The 22,488-nt window shown below is 65.7% G+C and overlaps 3 protein-coding genes across 10 annotated transcripts; all 3 read left to right on the top strand.

The window, feature by feature from the left end:
• Positions 1-586: 586 nt before the first annotated feature.
• TGM1 (transglutaminase 1) lies at positions 587-9,797 on the top strand. The gene is made up of 15 exons (XM_074857834.1): positions 587-641; positions 2,257-2,482; positions 3,105-3,284; positions 3,380-3,649; positions 4,182-4,300; positions 4,559-4,666; positions 5,314-5,488; positions 5,695-5,833; positions 6,069-6,172; positions 6,388-6,476; positions 6,574-6,727; positions 7,476-7,754; positions 8,176-8,336; positions 8,413-8,549; positions 9,077-9,797. Exons 2-15 carry the CDS (start codon positions 2,260-2,262, stop codon positions 9,321-9,323), a joined length of 2,385 nt encoding a protein of 794 aa, XP_074713935.1. The 5' UTR covers positions 587-641; positions 2,257-2,259; the 3' UTR covers positions 9,324-9,797.
• A 214-nt stretch (positions 9,798-10,011) lies between these two features.
• LOC141938825 (ubiquitin-like protein NEDD8) lies at positions 10,012-14,615 on the top strand. Of its 8 annotated transcripts, none has more exons than XM_074857836.1 (13): positions 10,012-10,141; positions 10,591-10,756; positions 11,162-11,269; positions 11,341-11,442; positions 12,062-12,172; positions 12,258-12,357; positions 12,456-12,510; positions 12,605-12,675; positions 12,774-12,829; positions 13,133-13,163; positions 13,872-13,919; positions 14,173-14,255; positions 14,400-14,615. In XM_074857836.1, the coding sequence occupies exons 1-13, from the start codon at positions 10,122-10,124 to the stop codon at positions 14,592-14,594; spliced, it is 1,146 nt and encodes a 381-aa protein (XP_074713937.1). In that variant the 5' UTR covers positions 10,012-10,121; the 3' UTR covers positions 14,595-14,615. The 8 variants fall into 8 exon arrangements, with proteins under 8 accessions (XP_074713937.1, XP_074713936.1, XP_074713939.1 ...); XM_074857835.1 differs by having other exon boundaries at positions 12,053-12,172; XM_074857838.1 differs by lacking the exons at positions 12,456-12,510; positions 12,605-12,675 and having other exon boundaries at positions 12,053-12,172.
• Positions 14,616-14,969: 354 nt separating this feature from the next.
• Positions 14,970-22,100, top strand: IPO4 (importin 4; the record flags this gene model as incomplete). Its single annotated transcript, XM_074857828.1, has 14 exons — positions 14,970-15,070; positions 15,157-15,243; positions 15,327-15,406; positions 15,505-15,546; positions 15,872-16,001; positions 16,383-16,562; positions 17,148-17,213; positions 17,532-17,633; positions 17,719-17,802; positions 18,389-18,554; positions 19,866-19,919; positions 20,687-20,793; positions 21,393-21,501; positions 21,983-22,100. Coding segments are annotated over exons 1-14 (1,394 nt in total), but the record flags the coding sequence as incomplete, so codon positions are not given.
• Between the last annotated feature and the right edge of the window lie 388 nt (positions 22,101-22,488).

Genomic DNA, 22,488 nt, shown 5'->3' with positions numbered 1-22,488 from the left:
TGCCACATACTGATCTATTGCCCTGACCCATAGCGTCGCCCTGCCAAATAGTGAGCCATTACCCGCCCCATAGCACCCGCCTGCCACATAGTGAGCCATTACCTGCCCCATAGCGTCACCCTGCCAAATAGTGAGCCATTGCCCTGCCCCATAGCACCCCCCTGCCACATAGTGAGCCATTGGCCTGCCCCATAGGCTCCCCTGCCACATAGTGAGCCATTACCTGCCCCATAGCGTCATCCTGCCACATAGTGAGCCATTGGCCTGCCCCATAGCACTCCCCTGCCACATAGTGAGCCATTACCTGCCCCATAGCGCCCCCCTGCCACATAGTGAGCCATCGCCTGCCCCATAGCACCCCCCTGCCACATAGTGAGCCATCGCCCTGCCCCATAGGCCCCCCTGCCCCATAGTGAGTCAGGGCCCCTCCCCTGCCCCCCCCACCCCACATAGTGATCCCGGGAGGGGCAGAGGCAGCGCCCGGACTCCCGGGTCCCCCCGGCCCGGTCACCCCTCCCCCACGCTGTGGGGCAATAGGGGGAGGGGCCGCGTGAGCCCCACCCCTTCCTCCCCATGTCTGTGCCCTGAGCTACCGACACCAGTGAGTGTGGGGCACTGGGAGTGCTGGGAGCGACTGGGAGGTAACTGGGGGCACTGGGAGAGGGGGATCGGGGTCACTGGGATGGCTGGAAGTGGTAACTGGGCAGACTGGGGGGAGTGGGGGGGGCAGGGAGGGAGGAACTGGGTTCACTGGGACCACTGGGAGGGGGTTCCTGGGCAAACTGGGAGCACTGGGAGGGATTAGGAGGGTTACTGGGAAGACTGGGAGGACCCAGAGGGGGTTACTAGGAGAAATGGGGAGTTGCTGGGAGCGCTGGGAGGGGTTACCTGGAGCTACTGGGAGCATCGGGAGGGGGTTACTGGGCAAGCTGGGAGGACAGGAAGGGGTTAATAAAGTTACTGAAAGGCCAGGGAGGACCCAGAGGGGGTTACTGGGAGGACTGGGGAGTACTGGGAGCACAGGGAAGGGGGTACTGGGAGCACTGGGAGGGGGATACTGGGCAAACTGGGGCACTGGGAGGGGGTAGTGGACTTACCAGGAGGACCCAGAGGGGGTTACTGGGAGCACTGGGAAAGGGTTACTGGGAGCACTGAGGTGACTGAACGAGGGGCAGAGGCACTGGGCAGACTGGGAGCACTGGGAGGGTGTAACTGGGGCTACTGGAAGCGCTGGGACGGGCTAAGTGGGGGGGGGGGGAGGGGGGCACCATAGTTACCAAGAGTACTGGGAAGGGGCATCTGCTCTTACTGGGAGCACTGGGGGGTCACTGGGAGCACTTGGTGGGGCTACCGGGAGCGGTGGGAGCACCGGAAGGGGGGAACTGGGCAGACTGGGGGAACTGGTCCGGCTGGGCGCACTCCGGGACGGGTCCCGGCCGCGTCGGGGAGGAGGCGGGGGGGGGGGGGGGAGCCGCTCGGGCAGGCCCGGGTGGGTCCCTCCGGCGCCAGGCTCGGGCGGGGCACTGGGAGGACTGGGAGGGAACTGGTCCCTACTGGGAGCCTGGGAGCGGTTACTGGGCCGTACTGGGAGGGACAGGGTGAGCTGGGGAGGGTTTAATGGGCTCAGTCGGTCATTCTAGAAGCTCTTACTGGTGTGTGGAGGTCTGTCCTGGTTCATACTGGTTTTTAACGGCCTATACTGGTCGACATTAGGTTGTATGGACTTATACTGGTCCGTACTGGTCTTACTGGTCGTACTGGAAAGGATATGGAAGCTCTAATGGCAGGTGGAATGTCTTACCGGCCCATGGTGGTCCATACTGGTTTCTCCTGCCCTACAGTGCTCTGTGTCGGCCTTTACTGGTCCATACTGGGCTTTAGCAAACTATAGTCACCCATACTGGTCGTAAAAGTACCATACTGGTCCATACTGGTCATACCGGGAAGGGTCTGGAGGCTTTAACGGGCCATTCCGGAAGGTCCTACTGGTTCATGGTGGTTCCTGTGGGTCCGTGCTGGGCCACTCCGGAAGGCCTTACCGGTTTGTGGTGGTTCTTACTGGTTTCCTGTCCCTTCCACTGGTCCATACTGGTCATTAACGAACTGTAATGGTCTTATCAGTCTTACTGGTCATACTGGGAAGGGTTAAGAGGCCGTTCCAGAAGGTCTTACCAGTCTGTGGTGGCCTGTACTGGTGCCTACCGGCTTCCTGTGGCCCGTACTGGTCCAAACTGGTCTCACTGGTGCCCCCCGCAGGCGATGCCGGACGCCGACCCCCGCCTGGACGCCGGCCGCTGGGCGGCCGCCAGCTTCCGCCCGCGGGGGGGTCCCTCGGCCCCCGCCCCCCGCCCCCGACGGGGCTTCTGGCGGCGCCTGGGCGGCTGCTGCAGCTGCTGCGGCTGCTGCCGACGGGGCAACGAGGACTGGGAGCCCCCCCCCGGCGAGGTCCCGGGGCGACGCCCCCCCCAGCCCCTACGGCCAGGTCAGCGCCGGGAGGGGTGGAGGGGGCGAACAGCAGCGGTTTCGGGGCTCCCCAGGGAGGGAAAGAGCGGTTTCGGGGCTCCTCGGGGAGGGAAAGGGGAGTTTCGGGGCTCCCTGGGAAGTGAAAGGGCAGTTTTGGGGCTCCCCAGGGAGGGAAGTGGCGGTTTCAGGTCTCCCCAGGGAGGGAAAGGGCAGTTTTGGAGCTCCCTGGGGAGGAAAAAGGGTGGTTTCAGGGCTCCCCCCAGGTCGATTGTGAGGAAGGGGGTGTCCTCCCCTTTCCCCCTCCCTTCCGTCCCCCTGTCCCCATTTTGGAGCAGAAAGCGCTATTTGGGGGCCATTTTCAGGCTTTCTTGGGTCAGAAAAGGCAGTTTCAAGGCCTCCCTTGAGCTGGCGTTAAGGGTTTCGTGTCCCCCCGAAAGGGAAATTTAGGGGGTTTGGGGTCCCCCCTCCCCGCCATATCCCCCTGTTTCCCTTCCGGCACCAAAAAAGCCCATTTGGGGCCATTTCCAGTCTTACAGGGATAAACGGCGGTTTCGAGGCCCCCCAAAACGCGTTTTTGGAGGTTCCGGGGGTGGGATTCGCACCGGGTTTTCACCGCTTGTCCCTTCTCCCCCTCCCCCCAGGCCTCTTGGCCCCCCGGGGGCTGGTGGTGGCCTCGTTGGCCGACCGGCTCGCGCACCACACGTCCGAGTTCGCCTGCTCGCGCCCGGTGCTGCGGCGGGGGCAGCGCTTCGCCCTGCGCGTGCTCCTGCCCCGCCCCTTCGACCCCGACAGCGACAGCCTCTGCGTGGAGCTCACTCTCGGTGGGTGCGGGGGGTGGGGCCGGGGCGCGGTGACGTCGTGACCTTGGGGGGGGGTGGGGGGCGGTGTCACCACCCCCCCCCTGCCCCCCCCGCAGGGCCCAACCCCCAGGTGGCGAAGGGCACCCACGTCCTCATCCCCCTGGGCGAGACCTCGGCCACCGGCTGGACGGCGGAGGAGGAGGAGGAGGAGGAGGGGGCGGAGCATCCCGGAGGCCCCGCCCTCCGCCTCTGCCTGGCGGCCCCGCCCGACGCGCCCATCGGCCGCTACTGCCTCAGCATCAAGACCCGCACGGGGGCGGGGGAGTACGCGGCCCCCTTCGACGACGCCAACGACTTCTTCCTCCTCTTCAACCCCTGGTGCCCTGGTGAGATTTGGTGGTTTCGGGGCTCCCCGATTGTAATTTGGCAGTTTCAGGGCTCCCCGGGGGGAGATTTGGCAGTTTCAGGTCTCCCCAGAGTGAGATTTGGCAGTTTTGGGGCTCCCCAATCACAATTTGGCAGTTTCAGGGCTCCCCAGCGTGAGATTTGGCAGGTTTAGGGCTCGCCAGGGTGAGATTTGGCAGTTTTGGGGCTCCCCAATCGCAATTTGGCAGTTTCAGGGCTGCCCAGGGTGAGATTTGGCAGGTTTAGGGCTCCCCAACCTCCATTTGTCAGTTTTAGGTCTCCCCGGGGTGAGATTTGGCAGTTTTGGGGCTCCCCAGGGTGAGATTTGGCAGTTTTGGGGCTCCCCATTCTCAATTTGGCAGTTTCAGGGCTCCCCAGGGTGAGATTTGGCAGTTTTGAGGCTCCCCAAACTCAATTTGGCAGTTTCGGGGCTGAAGGAGGGGGCTCGGGGCGATTTGGGGCCCCGCCCCTGATTTTGGGGCGCCCCCTCCAACCCCCCCCCCTCCCCCGCAGACGACAACGTCTACATGGAGAAAACGAGCGACCTTAACGAGTACGTCCTTAACGAGACGGGGCGCATCTTCTACGGCACCGAGGACCAGATCGCTGAGCGCTCCTGGAACTACGGGCAGGTACCCCAAAAACGGGGACCCTGAAAACGGGAGAATTCCCCTCAAAATGGGGACATCCCCAAAATCTATCTAAAATCCTCATGGGGGGGCCCTCGAAACCGCCAAAGTGGGACTCAAAATCATCGCGGATCGCTGTAGCGCTGCACGGGGGACCTCGAAACCGCTGTTTGGGCTTGGGAGGGGGTGGGAGGGATTTTTGGGGTGGTTTGGGGGGATTTGGGGACCCCGCCCTGATTTGGGGGGGGGGTTGTCCCCCAGTTCGACGCGGGGGTGCTCGAGGCGTGTCTCTACATCCTGGACCGCCGGGGAATGCCCCACAGCGCCCGCGGGGACCCCGTCATGGTGTCCCGCGTCGTCTCCGCCATGGTGGGTGCTCGGGGGGATTTGGGAGGGTTTGGGGCTATTTGGGCATTTTGGGGCGTTCTGAGGAGATTTTGGGGGGTTCCTCAGGGGTTGGGGCGTTCCATTGTTTTTAGGGCGTTTTAAGGCATTTCCATGGGTTTGGGGGGGTTGGGGGGGTCTGATGACACTTTGGGGGGTTATCAAGGGGTGTCAGGTGGGGGGTCCCTTGATTTTGGGGGATTTTGGGGCCTTTTGTTGACTTTTGGGGGAGGTTTTGGGGGGTTCTGATGGGTTTTTGGGTGGTTCCTTGGGCTTTGGGTGGTTCCGTTGAGTTTTGGGGGGGAATAATGGGGTTTTGGGGCATTTCCAGGGGTTTGGGGGTTTTTGGCAGGTTCTGATGACACTTTGGGGGGTTCTCACGTGGTATCGGCTGGGGGGTCCCTTGATTTTGGGGGATTTTGGGGGATTTTGGGGCCTTTTGTTGACTTTTGGGGTTTGGGGCGGTTCTGACGGCCGTCGGGGCGTTCCGACGCCTTTTTGAGGCTTTGGGGGGAATTCCCGGATTCTCCGTCTTCCGGCAGGGGTGGGGGTTTGGGGGTGGGTTTTTGGGTGGGTTTGGGGGGGTTTTGGGGGTCGCCCCGCCCCCCCCGTGAGGTGTTGGGGTGCCCCAGGTGAACTCGCTGGACGACAACGGGGTGCTGGTGGGCAACTGGACGGGCGACTACGCGCAGGGCACCAACCCCTCGGCCTGGGCCGGCTCCGTGGACATCCTGCGGGCCTACCACGGCGCCGGCGCGCCCGTGCGCTACGGCCAGTGCTGGGTCTTCGCCGGCGTCATGACCACCGGTGCGGTACTGGTCTATACTGGTCCGGACTGGGGAGGGGCGGTGGGAGGTCTCCTATGGGTTGCTACCGGTCTGGCGCGGGGGAGGCGCTGGGGGGAGCCCCCGGGAGCGGCGCGGAGGCGGGTTGGAGGGTCCGGTGTGGGGGTGAGCGGCGCTTAAGGCGCGTGGTTGATACTGGTTTGTACTGGTTTGTACTGGTGCCCCCAGTGCTGCGGTGCTTGGGCCTCCCCACCCGCACCGTCACCAACTACAACTCGGCCCACGACACCGACGTCTCCCTCACCACTGACATCTACTTCGACGAGAACATGCGGCCCCTGGAGCGCCTCAACACCGACTCCGTTTGGTACTGGTTTATACTGGTTTATACTGGTTTATACCGGTTCATACTGTTTGGGGCGGGAGTCACTAGGAAGGGGGTGCCGGGAGGTGGTTTGGGGCGAGAGCAGCTGATGTAGGGCGCTGGGAGGCTCATCCTCAGCCCTTCGGGCACGTACTGGTTTATACTGGTACGCACTGGTTTATACACCAGTCCCCCACGCTCAGCCCTGGTCCATACTGGTTTATACTGGGCCGCGCAGGAACTTCCACGTGTGGAACGACTGCTGGATGAAGCGCCCCGACCTCCCCGACGGCTACGACGGGTGGCAGGTGGTCGATGCCACCCCCCAGGAGACCAGCAGTGGTACTGGTTTATACTGGGAGGCGCTGGGAGGAGGCCTGAGGGACCCCGGGGGCGGGTGGTTTGTGGCCAGTGGGGAGGGAAGAGCCACCACAGGGGGCTCCGCGGCCCTGGGGTCAACGTCTCCCTTGGGGGGGGGGGGGGCGGGCAGGAGGCACAGAAGGGACACAGAGGCCCCTACTGGTCCTTACTGGTTTGTACTGGTGCCCCGCGCCCAGGGCTGTTCTGCTGCGGGCCATGCTCGGTGACGGCGGTGAAGAACGGCGAGGTCTTCCTCAAGTACGACACGCCCTTCGTCTTCGCCGAGGTAGGGGGCGGGGCTGGGCCGATCCTAATTAACGGGGGAGGGCGTGGTCTATGCTAAGGAGGGCGCGGTTTATGCTAATGAGGGGGCGTGTCCCCAGGTGAACAGCGACAAGGTCTACTGGCAGCGGCAGCCCAGCGGCGCCTTCGCCGTGGTGCACGTGGAGGAAGGCGCCATCGGCCGCCGCATCAGCACCCTGGGGGCGGGGTCCGGCGCCCGCCTGGACGTCACCCACCAGTACAAGCACCCCGAGGGTGGGACCCGCCCCCCGACCCCCCCCACCCCTCCCCCGACCCACCTCCCCTTGACCCCGTCGCTCCTCAGCCAAGTCTCGATCCTGTTGACCCCAAGTCTTGGGTCTGTTGACCCAAGACCCCCCCGATCCCTTGACCTTTGACCCCACACGCCCTTCGACCCCCCCCAACCTCCGACCCATCTGCCCGTGACCTCCAGACCCCGTGACCTTTGACCTATTGCCCCGAGACCCGCCACGCCCTGACCCAACCACCCTTGGCCGTCTCCTTCTCAGCCCCCAGTATTGACCCCTTGACCCTCTGACCCCACCACCCTTGACCTGTTGACCCGAGAGCGCTGACCTTTGCCCCCTGACCCCACGACCCCTCCCCTTCGCCCCCCAAACCCAACACCCCTCAACCTCAAGGCCCCACAACCCTTGGCCCGTTGACCAAGACCCAACACAACCCAACAATGACCCAACACAACCCAACGTGACCCAACAACCCAACAATGACCCAACACAATGCAACACAACCCAACAACCCAACACAACCCAACACGACCCAACAACCCAACAATGACCCAACACAACCCAACGTGACCCAACAACCCAACACGACCCAACAACCCAACGTGACCCAATGACCCAACCCATGTCCATTGACCCCTCATCCCCCCACCTTGACCCCCATGACCCAACGCCCCCATGGCGACACCCCTTGACCCCCCCGGCGCCCCCTGACCCTTGACCCCCGCCCCCCGCAGGCTCGGAGGAGGAGCGCCGCGCCGTCTCCACCGCCACCTCCCACGGCTCCCGGCCCCGCACCCGGGGGACCCCCTCGTCCGGGGAGGTGACGGTGACAGTGGGGGCGGGGCCGGCGGTGGCGGGGGCCGAGCTGGAGCTGCGGGCGGTGGCCCGGAACGAGGGGCTGGAGCCCCGGACGCTGCGGCTCCGCCTGGCCCTGGCCGCCGTCCGATACACCGGGGTCTCCGGAGCCCCCTTCCGCCAGGAGCAGCACCGGCGCGCCGTGCCGCCGGGACAGGGTGGGTCCCGGGGTCCCCCCCGTGACACCCCCGGGCCCCTGGGACCCCTCAGTGACACCCCTGGATGTCCGGGACCTCCCTGGGTCCCCTTGGTGACACTCCCAGACTCCTGGGACCCCCCTGGACCCCTGGGACCCCCCAGTGACACCCCTGGATGTCTGGGACCCCTCTTGGTGACACCCCCAGACCTGTGGGTCCCCCCCCAGACCCCTGGGACCCCTCAGTGACACCCCCAGACCCCTGGGTCCCCCCTGGACCCCTGGAACCCCTCTAGTGACACCCCCAGACCCCTGGGTCCCTCCTGTCCCTCCTGCCCCCAAGGGAGACGTTGGCCCTGGGGCCACCCCAGACCTCAGAGGAGGGGGGGGGTGGGTGTCCCCAACGCCCGGGTCCGTGACGTCCCCCGTGTCCCCCCCCCCAGAGGAGACGGTGACGATGACGGTGGCCTACGCCGAGTACGGGCCCCACGTGGGCGACCAGGACGCGCTGAGGCTGACGGTGGCCGGCGCGGTGGAGGAGACAGGGCAAGTGGTGGCCAAGGAGCTGCGGGTCCGGCTGCACACGCCCGAGCTCACCCTGACGGTACGGCCGCGTGCGGGGGGGGCCCCCCTGAACCCCCCCAGGGCCCCCCCCAACCCCCGCGTCCCCTCTGGCGCAGCTGCTGGCCCCGGCCGTGGTGGGGCAGGAGACGCCGGTGCAGGTCGTGTTCCAGAACCCGCTGCCGGAGCCGCTGAGCGGAGCCACCCTGCGCATGGAGGGCGCCGGCATCTCCTGCCCCAAACCCCTCCCCATGGGGTGAGACCCCCCGCGGGGACGGGGGGACACGGGGGGGTGGGGGGGGACCCCCGGGAATCCAGGGGGGGGGTCCAGGGGTTTGGGGGGACCCAAGGACTCGGGAGAGGGACCCGGCTGTCCTGGTGGGACCCAGAGTCCCGGGGTGGGGGGACTCCGGTGTCTGGGAGGGGCCCCGGGGGTTTTGGGGGGCCCCTGTTGATGGGGGAGGGGGTCTGGGGGGGGGTGACCCCTGTGTGACCCCGGTGTGACCCTGTGAGACCCCAGTGTGACCCCATGTGACCCTGTGTGATCCCATGTGACCCTGGTGTGACCCCGCGTGACCCCTGTGTGACCCCACTGTGACCCCACATGTCCCCGTGTGACCCCTGTGTGACCCTGTGTGACCCCCATGTGACCCTGTGGGACCCTGCTGTGACCCCACGTGACCCCACGTGACCCTGGTGTGACCCATGTGACCCTGTATGACCCTGGTGTGACCCCGCATGACCCCCGTGTGACCCCTGTGTGACCCTGCTGTGACCCCGCAGGTCGGTGGGGGCGGGGCAGACGGTGCGGCTGCGCCAGGCCGTGGTCCCGCTGCGCCCGGGGCGGCGGCGCCTGGTGGCGGCGCTGGAGAGTCCCCAGCTCGGGCCCCTCCACGGCGTCCTCCAGCTTGACGTGGCCCCCGCCCCCGCCGGGAGCGCTGGGAGCACTGGGAACACTGGGAGCCCCCCGCGACGGCCGCGACGCGCCCGGCGCCGCACGCCCCCCCCCGCCGGGAGCACCGGGGGGTGACGGGGGGGTGAGGGGAGGGGGACTGGGGGCACTGGGAGGAGCACTGGGAGAGCATGGAGGGGGTACTGGGGGCACTGGGAGGGTGACTGGGAGCACTGGGAAGGCATGGAGAAGGTACTGGGGGTGCTGGGAGGCTGACTGGGGGCACTGGGAGGGCGTGGAGGAGGTACTGGGAGCACTGGGAGGGCGTGGAGGAGGTACTGGGAGCACTGGGAAGGCATGGAGGAGGTACTGGGGGCACTGGGAGGGGGTGGGGGGGTACTGGGGGCACTGGGAGCACTGGAACAAGTGTTGGTGTCTATGGGGAGGACGGGGCGGGGTCACTGGGAGCACTGGGAGGGGTCTGGGGGACACTGGGAGCACTGGGAGAGCCCCGCCCCCATCAGCGGCCCCACCCACTCCCAGTTTCCGCCCTTTTACCCCCAAAACCTCCCCAATGACGTCACCGCCCCCACTCCCCCGCCACGTCACCAGTAAAACGCTGCGATGGACCAACGGCTCCGTGACGTCACTGAGGGGGCGGGGCCTCGCGCGCGGGGGGAAGTGACGTCACACGGGGGGCGGGGAGAGCGCGCGGCGATTGGCGGCGGCGGCCAATGGGGAGGGGTGGGGGTGGGGGGGGGGGGGACGGTGGGTTCCCCGCGCGGCGCGGCAGGCGCGCTGACGTCACTTCCGGCGCGGCGGCGGACGCGCTGACGTCACTTCCGGCGCGGCGGTGGGCACGAGGAGCTGCCGCCGGTATCCCGGAGCCGCCGCCGCCGCTCCCCTCCCCCCCCCGTGACGCCGCCGCCGCACGACATGGGCGGAAGTGACGTCAGGTGAGCGGCGGGGGGGGCGGGGACACACACGGGGAGGGGGGAGAGCGCGCGGGGGCGGGGCGGGGTCCGGGGTGGGGTGGGGGTGGGCGGGGCTACGGGGAGGGGGCGGGGCTACATAGCGGTGGGCGGGGCTACGGGGTGGAGTGGGGCTGGGGGCGGGGCTACGTGGCTGTAACCATGGCCACGGGTTGGGGCGGGGCTATGGAGCAGTGGGTGTGGCTACAGGCCAGGGGAGGGGCTCTAGAGGTGTAACCATGGCTATGGGCCTGGGGGCGGGGCTATGGGGTGGTGGGTGGGGCTACATGCGTGGGGCGGGGCCATGGAGCAGTAGGTGGTGCTACAGGCCAGGGGCAGGGCTATAGAGCTGTAACCATGGCTACGGGCCTGGGGGCGTGGCCAGGAGCGGGGGGGTGTGGCCACAGGCCCCGCCCCTGACCCCGCCCCCCCAGCCTGTCCCTGCGCCTGGTGCTGGCCGGGGCCTGGGCCGCCGTGCGGAGCCGCAGCCGGGGGCAGTTCCCGCGGGTGCTGGGGCTGCTGGAGGCCGTGGGCCGGGCGGCCCCCGGGGCCGTGCGCTTCCGCCATGGCGCCCGCCTGCGCCTGGGCCTGCAGGCCGCCGTGAGTACCCCTGCCCCCCCCTTCCCAGCGTGCACCGGGGCACTGCGGCCTCGCCACGGCCTCACGAGATGGCCGACGGCCCGCCAAGATGGCTGACAGCACGCCAAGATGGCTGACAGCACGCCAAGATGGCTGATGGCCTGTCAAGATGGCCGCTGCCCTCCTCCCATCACCCTTCCCAGCATACCACAGGGCTGCTATCTTCCCATGATGCCCTGGGGCCGGCAGCCATCTTGCCAAGGCTGGCAGCCATCTTCCCATGATGCTTTGGAGCTGGCAGCCATCTTGGCTGAGCTGGCAGCCATCTTCCCATGATGCCCTGGGGCTGGCAGCCATCTTACCTGAGTTGGCTGCCATCTTCCCACGCTCCCCATCCCGGCGGCCATGTTTGTTCCCCTCCCGCAGGTGGTGGTGCAGATGCTGCAGGAGGCGCAGCCCGACGGGAAGATCTTCGACGCCGTCGACTCCTTCTTCCCCGAGGGGGAGGTGCTGGCCGAGGGCCACGGCCTGGCCGTGAGTGACGGGGGGTGGGAGGGGGGTGGGGGGCACCCGGCTGTGCCCTCACCCCCCCTGCGTCCCCCCAGACCCCCCAGGAGCTGGCAATGGTGGGGGAGGCCCAGGAGAGCTTCCGCGAGCTGGTGCTGTCGCTGCTGGCGGACCGCGGGCGGCGGGTGGCCTATCTGCAGGTACAGACCAGTACGGACCAGTGCCCTCCCAGTAGCCCCCCGATACTCTCACAGTTTCTCCTAGCACCCTCCCAGTTCCTCCCAGTGCCTTCCCAGTTCATCCAATTGCCCTTCCAGTTCCTCCCAGTCTCTCCCAGTGGCCTCCCAGTTCCTCAGTGCTCTCTCTCTTTCTCCCAGTTCCTCCCAGTGCTTTCCCAGTTCCTTCTGGTGCTCTCCCAGTCCCTCCCAGTGCCCTTCTAGTACCTCCAGCTGCCACACAGTTCCCCTTAGTGCCTTCCCACTGTCTCCCAGTGCTCCCCAGCCCCTCCCAGTTCCCCACAGCACCCCCTAGTCCACTCAAAGTGCCCTCCCATTGCTTCCCAGTGCCTCCCAGTCTCTCCCAAAGGGTTCTGGGTGCTGGGGGCTCTGCCAGAGTGTCTCCCAGTTTGTCCCAGTTGCCCCAAACACCGCCCGTGCCCTCCCAGTTTGTCCCATCCTCCCCCAAACACCCTCCCAGTGCCTCCCGGAGACCCGCTGCCCCGCCCCAGCCCCTCCCAACGGGTCCTGGGTTCCCAGGAGGGGGCTCCCAGTGCCCCCCAGTCCCTCCCAGTGCCCCCCCAGTGCCTCCCAGTCCCCCCAGGGCCCGGCGGGGGAGGAGTACGGGGAGCGGTTCCTGCGGGCGCTGGAGCGTCTCTTCTACGAGTACCTGCAGCGGCTGGAGAGCGCCCTGCCCCCCCCTGACCTGCGCCAGGTGGGCGGGGCCTCAGCGGGAGGGGCGGGGCTTGGGGAGGGACGTGGTCTGGTGTTGGCCCCGCCCCTGACCCCGCCCCTCGCAGCTCCAGGCCATGGTGTGGAGCCACGCCCCCCCCCAGCCCCGCCCCAGCGATTTGCCAATCCTGAGCCAGTACCTGATGGACATGGGCCACGCCCGCTGCGGTAGGCGGGGCCTGGTGGGAGGGGTGGGGCTAAGGGGGAAGGGGCGGGGCTTTGTGTGATGGGCGTGGCTCCCATCTGACCCAAAGCCCCGCCCCCAGGCCATGTGCCCCGCCCCCTGACGGACACCGCCCGCCCCCCCGAGCCACCCAACCGGTGAGTGGCCCCGCCACCTTCCCCGCTAAGCCACGCCCCTTTCCCTGCTAAGCCATGCCCCCTCTCCTGCCAATCAACACCTTGCCCTTTCTAGCTCCACCCCCTCTCGGCTGAGGCCCCGCCCACACCTCTGCAAGCTCCACCCCCTCCAGTTCCCGCCCCTGGGTGAGTGCAGACAGGAGGGGCCTCGGGGGTGGGGGGTGTTAATTAATTACCCCTAATTACCCCCCGGGCCCTGCCCTGACCCCGCCCCTCCCCCCCAGATTGGGTCGGTGATGTCATCGGTGACATCAAGGACGAGACGAACCCGCGCAGGAAGGTCGGGGGGTCAATTGGGGGGTGGGGGGGTAATTAGGGGTTGGGAGGTTAATTAGGGGTTGGGGGGTTAATTAGTGACCAAGAACGGGGCAATTAGGGGGCTGGGGGGGCAATAGGGGGCTGGAGGGTTAATTAGGGGTTGGGAGGTTAATGAGGGGTTGGGGGGGTAATTAGCGACCAAGAATGGGGCAGTTGGGGGGGTAATTAGTGGTTGGGATGTTAATTAGGTTTGGGGGGTTAATTAATGGCCAAGAACGGGGCAATAAGGGGCGGGGGGGTCAATTAACCCCTTTTTCTGCTCCAGGCCCGACCCCTCCCCTTCCCGCGCCGCACCGGTGAGTAACCCGCTCTTAATTAATTACCCCTAACGCTCTTAATTACCGCTAATGCTGTTAATTGTTCTCCCTATATAAGGCAATACTCAAATTGACTGGCGGGGGGGGGGGGCGGGCGGCGGGTTTCAACGGGCCAATCGGCTTTTCGGGGGGAAGGCGCCGGCGAATGGGAGCGCAGCGGGGCTGAGGGGGGGCGGGCGGTGCAGTGGAGCCCCCAAAACGCTCTTTTTGGGGTAAAAAAGGCGTTTTTGGCGCTGCTCCCCGCCCCCCCTCCCCGTATCGCAGAGCAGCGGCGGGGGGCGGGGCCCTGCGCGCTGATTGGCAGCCGCGGCGGCTATTAGGGTGCAGAGGCGGGAGGCGTGCGGGGACTACAACTCCCAGCAGCCCCCGCACGGGTGGGCGACGCCATTTTTGTGCCTGGGCGGAAGTGACGTGAAGGGGGCGGGGTTCCGGGGGGGGGGGCGAGTTTCCGCTTCCGGCGACGGGGCGAGGAGCCGGCGCGGCCGCACGATGCTGATCAAAGTGAAGGTGGGGCCGGGGGGGGGCGTGGGGGGACGGGGGGTGAGGGGGGGGGGTGAGTGCAGCGCCCGCGCCGCGGGGCATTGTGGGACTGTGGGGGGGGCGCTGCGGGAGGCCCCGGTGCACTGCGGGGGGACACCCCCCCCCAGGGTGTGGGGCTGGGGGCTCTGACCCGCTCCCCCCCCCCAGACTCTGACAGGGAAAGAGATCGAGATCGACATCGAGCCCACGGACAAGGTGAGAGGCCCCGCCCCCTTCCCAGCAGGCCTTGGGCCCCGCCCCTCTATCCCAGCATGCTCTGCGGGGGTGGGGGGAGTCCCTTGGGGTCCCCCCACTGAGCAGACCCCGGGGAGGACCTGGGGGGGGGTCCTCCTCCATCCCATGATGCTTTGGGGCGGGGGGGGTGTCTCCTGGCATCCCGTGATGCTGCGGGAGAGGCCCCCCCGCCCCTCCCCCCCCCCACTCAGCGTCCCCCGGTGCCTCGGGGCAGGTGGAGCGGATCAAGGAGCGGGTGGAGGAGAAGGAGGGGATCCCCCCCCAGCAGCAGCGGCTCATCTACAGCGGCAAGCAGATGTGAGGGGCGGGGCCGGGGGGAGGGGCTTGTGGGGAGGGGGAGGGGCTTGGGAAGGGATGGAGACGGGGGAGGGGGAGGGGCGGGGCCAAACTTAGGTGACAAGGAGGCAAAGAATGACCTTTGACCCTTCCCCCCCGCCCCAGGAACGACGAGAAAACGGCGGCCGACTACAAGATCCAGGGCGGCTCCGTCCTCCATCTTGTCCTCGCCCTGCGAGGGGGCGGGGCCCGCGCCTGACATCACGCCTCGCCATCAGCCCCGCCCAGGAGGGGGCAGGGAGACCCCTCCCGGACCCCACCCCCTCTGAGCTTCCCTCCCCTGCACGATCCCCTATTTAATAAAGTTTGTTGGTGATGTCACGCTGTCGGCCTGTGACGTCATTGGGCGGCGGGGGGGGGGTGTGTGTGTGTGTCATGGCATTGCCCTTTTAAGACAGCGGTGGGGAGGGGGGGTTGTGTGTGTGTGTGTGTGTGTGTGTGTGTGTGTGATGGCGTTGCCCTTTTAAGACATTGGGATGGAGTCACGGCGTTGCCCTTTTAAAACGCCGGGGGGGTTCATGGCGTTTTAAGACGGCGCGGTGGGCCCCACCGATGCGGCACCGCCCTTTTAACTGCGCTGCCGCGCGCCCCCCCCCCCGCCGTGTGCGCCATCGCCCTTTTAAGAGCGCGGCGCAGCAGCGAGCCGCGAGTCCTCCGAGGTGGCCGGAAGGGCCCTTGGCCCCGCCCCTTCCGGTCCCTTTCCCAACATGGCGGCGCCCGACCTGGAGCGGCTCCTGGCGGAGCTGCTGGAGCCCGACAGCGGCGCCGTTCACCGGGTAACGCGCCGCCGCCCGCGGGGGGGTCCCGGCCGCGGGGACAAACCCCCCGATAACCGCTGCCCCCCCCCCCCCCCCTCCCCCAGGCCACCGCCCGCCTCCGCGAGGCCTTCGCCGACCCGCAGACCCCCGCCCGCCTCGGCCTCCTGCTCAGCGCCGCCGCCCGGCCCCAGGTGCGGCCCCGCGGCCGGTCCCGCCCCCACCGTGGCTGTGGGGCTGCCCCGACCCCCCCGTGTCCGTGTCCCCCCCCCTCCAGGTGCGGCAGTTGGCGGCGGTTTTGCTGCGGCGGCGGCTCCTGGGGCGATGGCGGCGGCTGGACCCGGCCCTGCGGCAGAGGTGGGGGTGGGGGCGGGGGGGGTGGGGGGCGGGGCGAGGAGGAGGGGGCGGGGCTAACGTCTGCCACGCCCCCCCCCCCCCCCCCCCCCCCCCCGCAGGCTCCCTACGCTATTGGCCGAGGCTCTGGAGCGGGAGACGGAGTGAGTGTGGAGAGCGGCGGCGGTTTCTGGGTCCCCCTGACCCAATAGTGGCGGTTTTGAGGCTCCCCCTAAGCGGGGGTGGTTTCAAGCCCCCCAACGTGGTGGTTTCAAGGCTACCCTCCCACCAATAGTGGCAGTTTTAAGGCCCCCCCCCCCAAGTGGGGGTGGTTTCAAGCCCCCCCCCCCCCAATAGTGGCGGGTTTGAGGCCCCCCCTAAGGGGCAGCGTCAAGCCCCCCAATGTGGCGGTTTCAAGGGCACCCCCCTACCTCTCAGTAGTTTCAAGACCCCACCCCCCACCCCAAACCTCTGTCCCCGCCCTCCCAGGCACGCGGTGACGGTGGCCTTGGCCCAGCTGGGGGCCCTGGTGCTGCGCCGGGGGGGGCTCAGTGCCTGGGGCCCCCTCGGGACCTGGGTGCAGGCGGCGGCCCGTGACCCCCAGCCCGGCCGTCAGGAGGTAAGAGCCCCCCCGGGACCCCCAGCGTCTTACTGCCCCTCCCCCTGTCGCCCTTGGGGGCCAGGGGGTGGTTTCGAGGCTCCCCACACCCCATTTTCCCCTCCCCAACTTGCCGCCGTGACACAGGAGGGGGCTGGTTTGGAGGGAGGGGAGCAACTAATGGCTGTTTTGAGCCCCCCTTGTTATGCGGACTTGCAAAAGTCGGTTTCAAGGCTCCCCACACCCCATTTTTCCACCCGAGTTGCCCCCGTGACACAGGAAGGGACTGGTTTGGAGGGACGGGGGCAGTTAACGGTTGTTTTCAGCCCCCCCCCCCTTGTCCCATGAACCCCCAAAGGTCAGTTTCAAGGCTCCCCACACCCCATTTCCTCCCCCCCGCAGGCGGCCCTGCTGGTGCTGAGCGCGGCGCTGGAGACGGCCCCCCAAGCCCTGGCCCCCCACGGCCCCGCCCTGGCCGCTCTGTGTCGGGGGGCCCTCGCTCCCGGGGTGCCCCCCGGCCCCATGACCTACAGCCTGCGGGCCCTGGGGGGGCTGGCGGCCATGTTGGGGGACACACAGACGGTGAGTGGGGGCGGTTTCAAGTTTCTCCAATAAACGGCGGTTTCAGGGTTCCCCCAAACGGATAATTTCCAGCCTCCAGTGAGGGTTTCGGGGAGCCCTGGCAGCTTTGTTCATCTCAAAATGGTGGGTTTGGGGCTTCCCAAAACGGCGATTTCCACCCCCAAATTGCATTTAGGCCCGCCCCGTCCCAACAGCAGTTTCGAGGAACCCCGCAGCGGTGGGTTCGGGACCCCCAAAACGGCGGGTTTGAGCCTCCCCCAAAGCGTTGGTTTTTGTCATCCTCTAAAATTACAATTCCCTGCCCCAGATTTTTCTAAAAATAGCGGGTTTGGGGGTCCCTGAAATGGCGGTTTCAGGCCTCAAACCGGCGGTTTCGGGGCTCCCCTCAGCGGCTCCTGAACCCCCCAAAACGGTGCCTTAAAGGGCTGATTTTTAAGGCCCAAACCAGCCATTTTTTGACCCCGGAATGTTTATTCTGGGCCCGGGGGGGGTGTTGGGGTGCCCCATGGCAGTTTCAGGGCCCCCCTGGTCGTTTTGGGGCCCCCAACCCCCTTTTTTTTCTCCTTTTTTCCCCCCCTCCCCCAGGAGCTGCTGCGGTCGCTGCTCCCCGACATCCTGACGGCCCTGAGGAAGCTGCTCGACACCGACGAGGTGAATTATTGGGGGGGGGGAGGATGTTTTGGGGGGCTCTGAGCCGTTTTGGGGAGATTTGGAGCCGTTTTGGGGCGGGGCGGGCTGGCGCCGGCCACCTCTAAAAGACTTTTGGGGTCTTTTTGGTGGTTTCAAGGCTCCCCGGAGGTTCCCTGGGCCGGTTTCGAGGCGCTGGGGGACGATTTGGGGTATTTTTGGTGGTTTCAAGGCTCCCCGGCGGCGTTTTGAGCGGTTTCGAGGGTGGTTTGGGGGCGTTTTTGGGGGCTCTCGGCGTTTTTGGAGGTTTTGGCGGTTTCAGCGGTTTCGGGGCTCCCCCAGGAGCGGGCGGCCGAGGCCCTGGAGGTGTTGGACGAGTTCCTGGAGGCCGACCCGGGCGCCGTGACCCCTCACCTGCGACCTCTGCTCGACCTTTGCCTTCAGGTAACCCCGGGGGGGGTCCCAGGGGGGGTCCTGGGGGGGTCCCGGCTATTTCGAGGGTGCCCAAGTGTCCGGGTCCCCCCCCCAGGTTGGGGGGGACGAGTCTCGGGGTGACCCCGTGCGTGTCAGGGCTCTGGCCACCGTCACCTTCCTCGCCCAGAAGCGCCCCAAGGTGAGCTGGGAGGGCACTGGGCCATACTGGGGGGCACTGGGACGACACTGGGCCATACTGGGGGGCACTGGGAGGTGACTGGGGGGTACTGGGACGACATGGGCCATACTGGGGGGCACTGGGAGGTGACTGGGGTGTACTGGGAGGCACTGGGCCATACTGGGGGGCACTGGGATGACACTGGGCCATAGTGGGGGGCACTGGGAGGTGACTGGGGGGGCACTGGGAGGGCACTGGGCCATACTGGGAGGCACTGGGGGGTGACTGGGGGACACTGGGAGGTGACTGGGGGACACTGGGATGACACTGGTCCATACTGGGGTGTGCTGGGGGTGTACTGGGAGGTGACTGGGGGGCACTGGGAGGTGACTGGGGGACACTGGGGTGACACTGGTCCATACTGGGGGGCACTGGGAGGCGACTGGGCCATACTGGGAGGTGACTGAGGTGTCCTGGGAAGGCCCTGGGGGAGGCGGGGGGGGACACTGGGTGATACTGGGAGTCACTGGTCCGTGCTGGGACGGCTCCGGGGCCGTACTGGTGTGTTACTGGTGTGTTACTGGTGTGACTGGTGTGACTGGTGCAGGCGCTGCTGCGGGGGGGGCTCCTGGGGCCCGTCCTGGGGGGGCTCCTGACCCCCCTCTGCGCCGACCCCCCCCCCGGGCGCCCCGACCCCGAGGAGGAGGAGGAGGAGGGGGGGGGCGGGGCCGAAGGCCGGGGGGGGGCCCTGCCCCCGCCACGCCGCCGCCCAGGTCAGTTTGGGGGGAATTCACCCCGATTTGGGACATTCCCCCAGGGCGGGGCGGCGGGGGCGGCTTTCACCGTTTGCGCGAAACATTTGGTGGGTTTGGGGAGAATTTCCCGTTTTGGGGGGATTTCTGCCGCTTTAGGGAGCGATTTTCCCGTTTTCTGAATTATTTCACCATTTTTGCAGCATTTTCCCTCAATGTTGGGGCGTTTCCCCCGTTTTCCTCCATTCCCCCTGTTTTAAGCACGTGGGTTCTTAAATTTGGGCTTATTTAAGGCATTTTTTATGAATTTGGGTTGATTTCATTTATTTCAGCGTTAATTTCCATTTTTTACAAATAATTTGTGGTTTTGGGGCACTTATGACATTTTTGGGGCCGTTTTCCCCCTTTGGTGCCATTTTCCCCATTTTCGGGGAGTTTTTCTATCCCAGGGACGATTTTCACCATTTTCACAAAAACTTTGTGAAGAATTTCCCGTTTTTGGGGGATTTTTCCCATTTATGGAACGTTTTTCTCATTTTTTGAGTTATTTTGCCGTTTTTGGACGTTTTTCCCCCAAATTGGGGCGTTTGCCCCATTTTCCCTCATTCGCTCTGTTTTGGGTGACGTTTTTATGAATTTAGGTTTATTTTACATATTTAGGGATTAATATCATTTTTTTTTACATAATTTGTGCGTTTTGGGCCATTTCTTAGATTTTTGGGGCCGTTTTCCCCCTTTTTGGGGGAATTTTTCCGTTTTGGGGCAGATTTTCACAAAAACTTCCATTGGGAGGAATTTTCCCACTTTTGAAGGGATTTTTCCCCTTCTCGGCCGCGTTTTTCCCGTTTTTCAGAACATTTCACCGGTTTTGCACCGTTTTTGCCCAATATTGCTGCATTTCCCCCATTTTTTTTGCTCACTCCACTTTTGGGGCAGTTTCATGGATTCCGGCCGGTTTTCCCGTTCGGAGACAAACGTTGATTTTTTTCCAGCCGATTTGTGTTTTTGCATGGATTTGTTACACTTTTAGTGCCGTTTTTCCGCTTTTACCCGTTTTTGTGTGTTTTCGGGGCGGGTTTTTGCGCGGTGTGGGGGCGGCCTGCCCCATTTTGGGGACGTTTCTCCGGTTTTGGAGACTCTCAGGCAGCTCGTCGCCCTCCGTTTGGGGGAATTCCGCCGCGTTTCGGGGGTTTGTGTCCCCGGGGTGGGGGGGGCGGCTCCGTTTTGGGGGCGTTTCCCTGGTTTTAGGGACTCTCGGGGGGTTTGGGGTCCCGGGGGCGGTTTTGGGGGCATTTGGGGGGTTTTTGGGATCCCCTGACCCCCCTCCTGCAGGCCCTGGACGCTCTGGCCCTGGCGCTGCCCCCGGAGAAGCTCCTGCAGCACCTGGTGGGGTTCGGGGGGTCCCTGGGGGCGGCTTTGGGGCAATTTCAGGGGATTTTGGGGTCCCTGAGGGGCTTTGGGGGCGTTTGGGGGGGTTTTGGGGTCCCCGTGGGGTCCTGGGGGCACTGGGGGGGCCCTGGGTGGATTTTGGGGTCCCGGGGGGGTTTTGGGGTCCCCCCTGGGGTTATGGGGGCATTTGAGGGGGTCCCTGGGGGCGGTTTTGGGGGCATTTGGGGGGATTTTGGGGTCCCTGAGGGAGTTTGGGGGCATTTGGGGGGTTTTGGGGGCATTTGGGGGGTTTGGGGTGCATTTGGGGGTCCTTGGGGGCATTTGGGGGTCCTTGGGGGGTTTTGGGGTCTCCATGGGGTCCTTGGGGCATTGGGGGGGTCCCTGGGGGCGGTTTTGGGGTCATTTGGGGGGTTTTTGGGGTCCCTGAGGGGGTTTGGGGGGTATTTGGGGGGTTTTGGGGGCATTTGGGGTCTCCCTGGGGGGTTTTGGGGTCCCCAGGAGGTTTTGGGGTCCCTATGGGGTCCTTGGGGCATTGGGGGGGTCCCTGGGCAGGGTTTTGGGGTCATTTGGGGGGTTTTTGGGGTCCCTGAGGGAGTTTGGGGGCATTTTGGGGGGTCCCGGGGGGTTTTGGGGGTCCCGGGGTGGTTTTGGGGTCCCTGGGGGGGGTTTGGGGTCCCCCTGATGTCCGTGGGGCACTGGGGGGTCCCGGGGGGGTTTCGGGGTGCCCCTGACCCCCCCTCTCCTCTCCCCCCCCCCCCCCCCAGGTGCCGCTCCTGGGCCCGGCCCTGAGCAGCCCCCGGGCAGGAGCCCGCAAGGGGGCGCTGCTGGCGCTGGGGGCGCTGGGGGGGGGCGGCGGGACCCTGCGGAGACGGTGAGAGACGGGGGGGGGAGTTTAAGGGGTTTTGGGGGGATTTAAGGGGATTTGGGGGGGTTGGGGGCATTTAAGGGGGATTTGGGGAGGTTTAAGGGGATTTGGGGGGATTTAAGGGGTGTTGGGGGATTTGGGTGGATTTAAGAGATTTTGGGGGGGGTTGGGGGCATTTAAGGGGGATTTGGGGAGGTTTAAGGGGATTTGGGGGGATTTAAGGAGATTTGGGGGAGTTTAAGGGGTTTGGGGGATTTTGGGGGATTTAAGAGGATTTGGGGACATTTAAGGCGGTTTGGGGGCATTTAAGGGGATTTGGGGGGATTTAGGGGGATTTTGGGGGGTTTGGGTGGATTTAAGAGAATTTGGGGGGGGCATTTAAGGGGGATTTGGGGAGATTTAATGGGATTTGGGGGGTTTAAGGGAGTTTGGGGGCATTTAAGGGGATTTGGGGGGGTTTTGGGGCATTTAAGGGAATTTGGAGGAGTTTGGGGGGATTTAAGAGGATTTGGGGGCGTTTAAGGGGGTTTTGGGGGAATTGGGGCATTTTGGGGCGTTTTATGGGGTTTTGGAGGTTTTGGGGCGTTTCGGTGACCCCCCCGCAGGTTCCTGGCCCCGGTGCTGGGGGCGCTGCGGGAGGGGCTGGGGGACCCCGAGTCGTGCGTGCGGGGGGCGGCCGCCTCGGCCCTGCGCAGCCTGGGAGAGTGCCTGCAGGTACTGGGAGCACTGGGAGGCACTGGGAGGCACTGGGAGGGGTCTGGGGCGCACTGGGAGGCACTGGGAGGGGCCGAGGGTGGCACTGGGAGGGGCCTGGGGCGTACTGGGAGGCACTGGGAGGGGTCTGGGGTGTACTGGGAGGGGTCTGGGGCATACTGGGGTGTACTGGGAGGCTACTGGGGTGTACTGGGAGGAGTCTGGGGTGTACTGGGAGGCACTGGGAGGGGCCTGAGTCATACTGGGAGGTACTGGGAGGGTCTCAGTTATACTGGGAAGGCCCTGGGGCCATACTGGGAGGGGTTTGGAGCATATTGGGAGGCACTGGGAGGAGCCCAGGGCCATACTGGGAGGCCCCAAGCTATATTGGTTCTTACTGGGAGGCCCTTGGAGCACTTGGGGGGGATTAGTGGGAGCCCCTGCGGTTGCCCCGACCCGTACTGGTGCGTACTGGTCCTTACTGGTGCGCACTGGTGCGCAGCCGGAGGTGCTGGGGGTGGCGCAGGCGGCGCTGCCGGGGGCGCTGGCGGCTCTGGGGGGGTCCCGGGTGCCCCCCCCCAAGGCCTGGTACGTGCTGGAGAGTGTCCTGGAGTGTCTGGGTACGGAGCGGCCGGGGGGGGGTGGGATTTGGGGTGTTTTGGGGGGAATTGGGGTGTTTTGGGGGGATTTGAGGGATTTGGGGTGTTTTGGGGGGAATTGGGGTGTTTTGGGGGGATTTGAGGGATTTGGGGAGTTTTGGGGGGAATTGGGGTGTTTTGGGGGGATTTGAGGGATTTGGGGCGTTTTGGGGGGATTTGGGGCGTTTTGGGGAGATTTGAGGGATTTGGGGCGTTTTGGGGGGAATTGGGGTGTTTTGGGGGGATTTGAGGGATTTGGGGCGTTTTGGGGGGAATTGGGGCGTTTTGGGGGGATTTGGGGCGTTTTGGGGGGATTTGGGGCAATTTGGGGGGAAATTGGGGCAATTTGGGGCGTTTTGGGGGGATTTGG

The sequence above is a fragment of the Strix uralensis genome, unplaced genomic scaffold (genome assembly GCF_047716275.1).
Source record: "Strix uralensis isolate ZFMK-TIS-50842 unplaced genomic scaffold, bStrUra1 scaffold_329, whole genome shotgun sequence".
In the NCBI taxonomy this organism is placed as follows: domain Eukaryota; kingdom Metazoa; phylum Chordata; class Aves; order Strigiformes; family Strigidae; genus Strix; species Strix uralensis.
The sequence above is the reverse complement of the archived record's forward strand: the minus strand, read 5'-3'. Positions and strand labels throughout refer to the sequence as shown.

Excerpts from the sequence above, each read along its gene's own strand:
- LOC141938825 (XM_074857835.1), top strand. The coding sequence starts at position 10,122 with ATGGGCGGAAGTGACGTCAG. Across the intron at positions 12,358-12,455 it reads CATGGGCCACGCCCGCTGCG|GCCATGTGCCCCGCCCCCTG; the intron begins GTAGGCGGGGCC and ends CCCCGCCCCCAG. Across the intron at positions 12,676-12,773 it reads CCTCCAGTTCCCGCCCCTGG|ATTGGGTCGGTGATGTCATC; the intron begins GTGAGTGCAGAC and ends CCTCCCCCCCAG.
- TGM1 (XM_074857834.1), top strand. The coding sequence starts at position 2,260 with ATGCCGGACGCCGACCCCCGCCTGGACGCCGGCCGCTGGGCGGCCGCC. Across the intron at positions 6,477-6,573 it reads CGCCCTTCGTCTTCGCCGAG|GTGAACAGCGACAAGGTCTA; the intron begins GTAGGGGGCGGG and ends GCGTGTCCCCAG. Across the intron at positions 8,337-8,412 it reads CGCCCGAGCTCACCCTGACG|CTGCTGGCCCCGGCCGTGGT; the intron begins GTACGGCCGCGT and ends CCTCTGGCGCAG.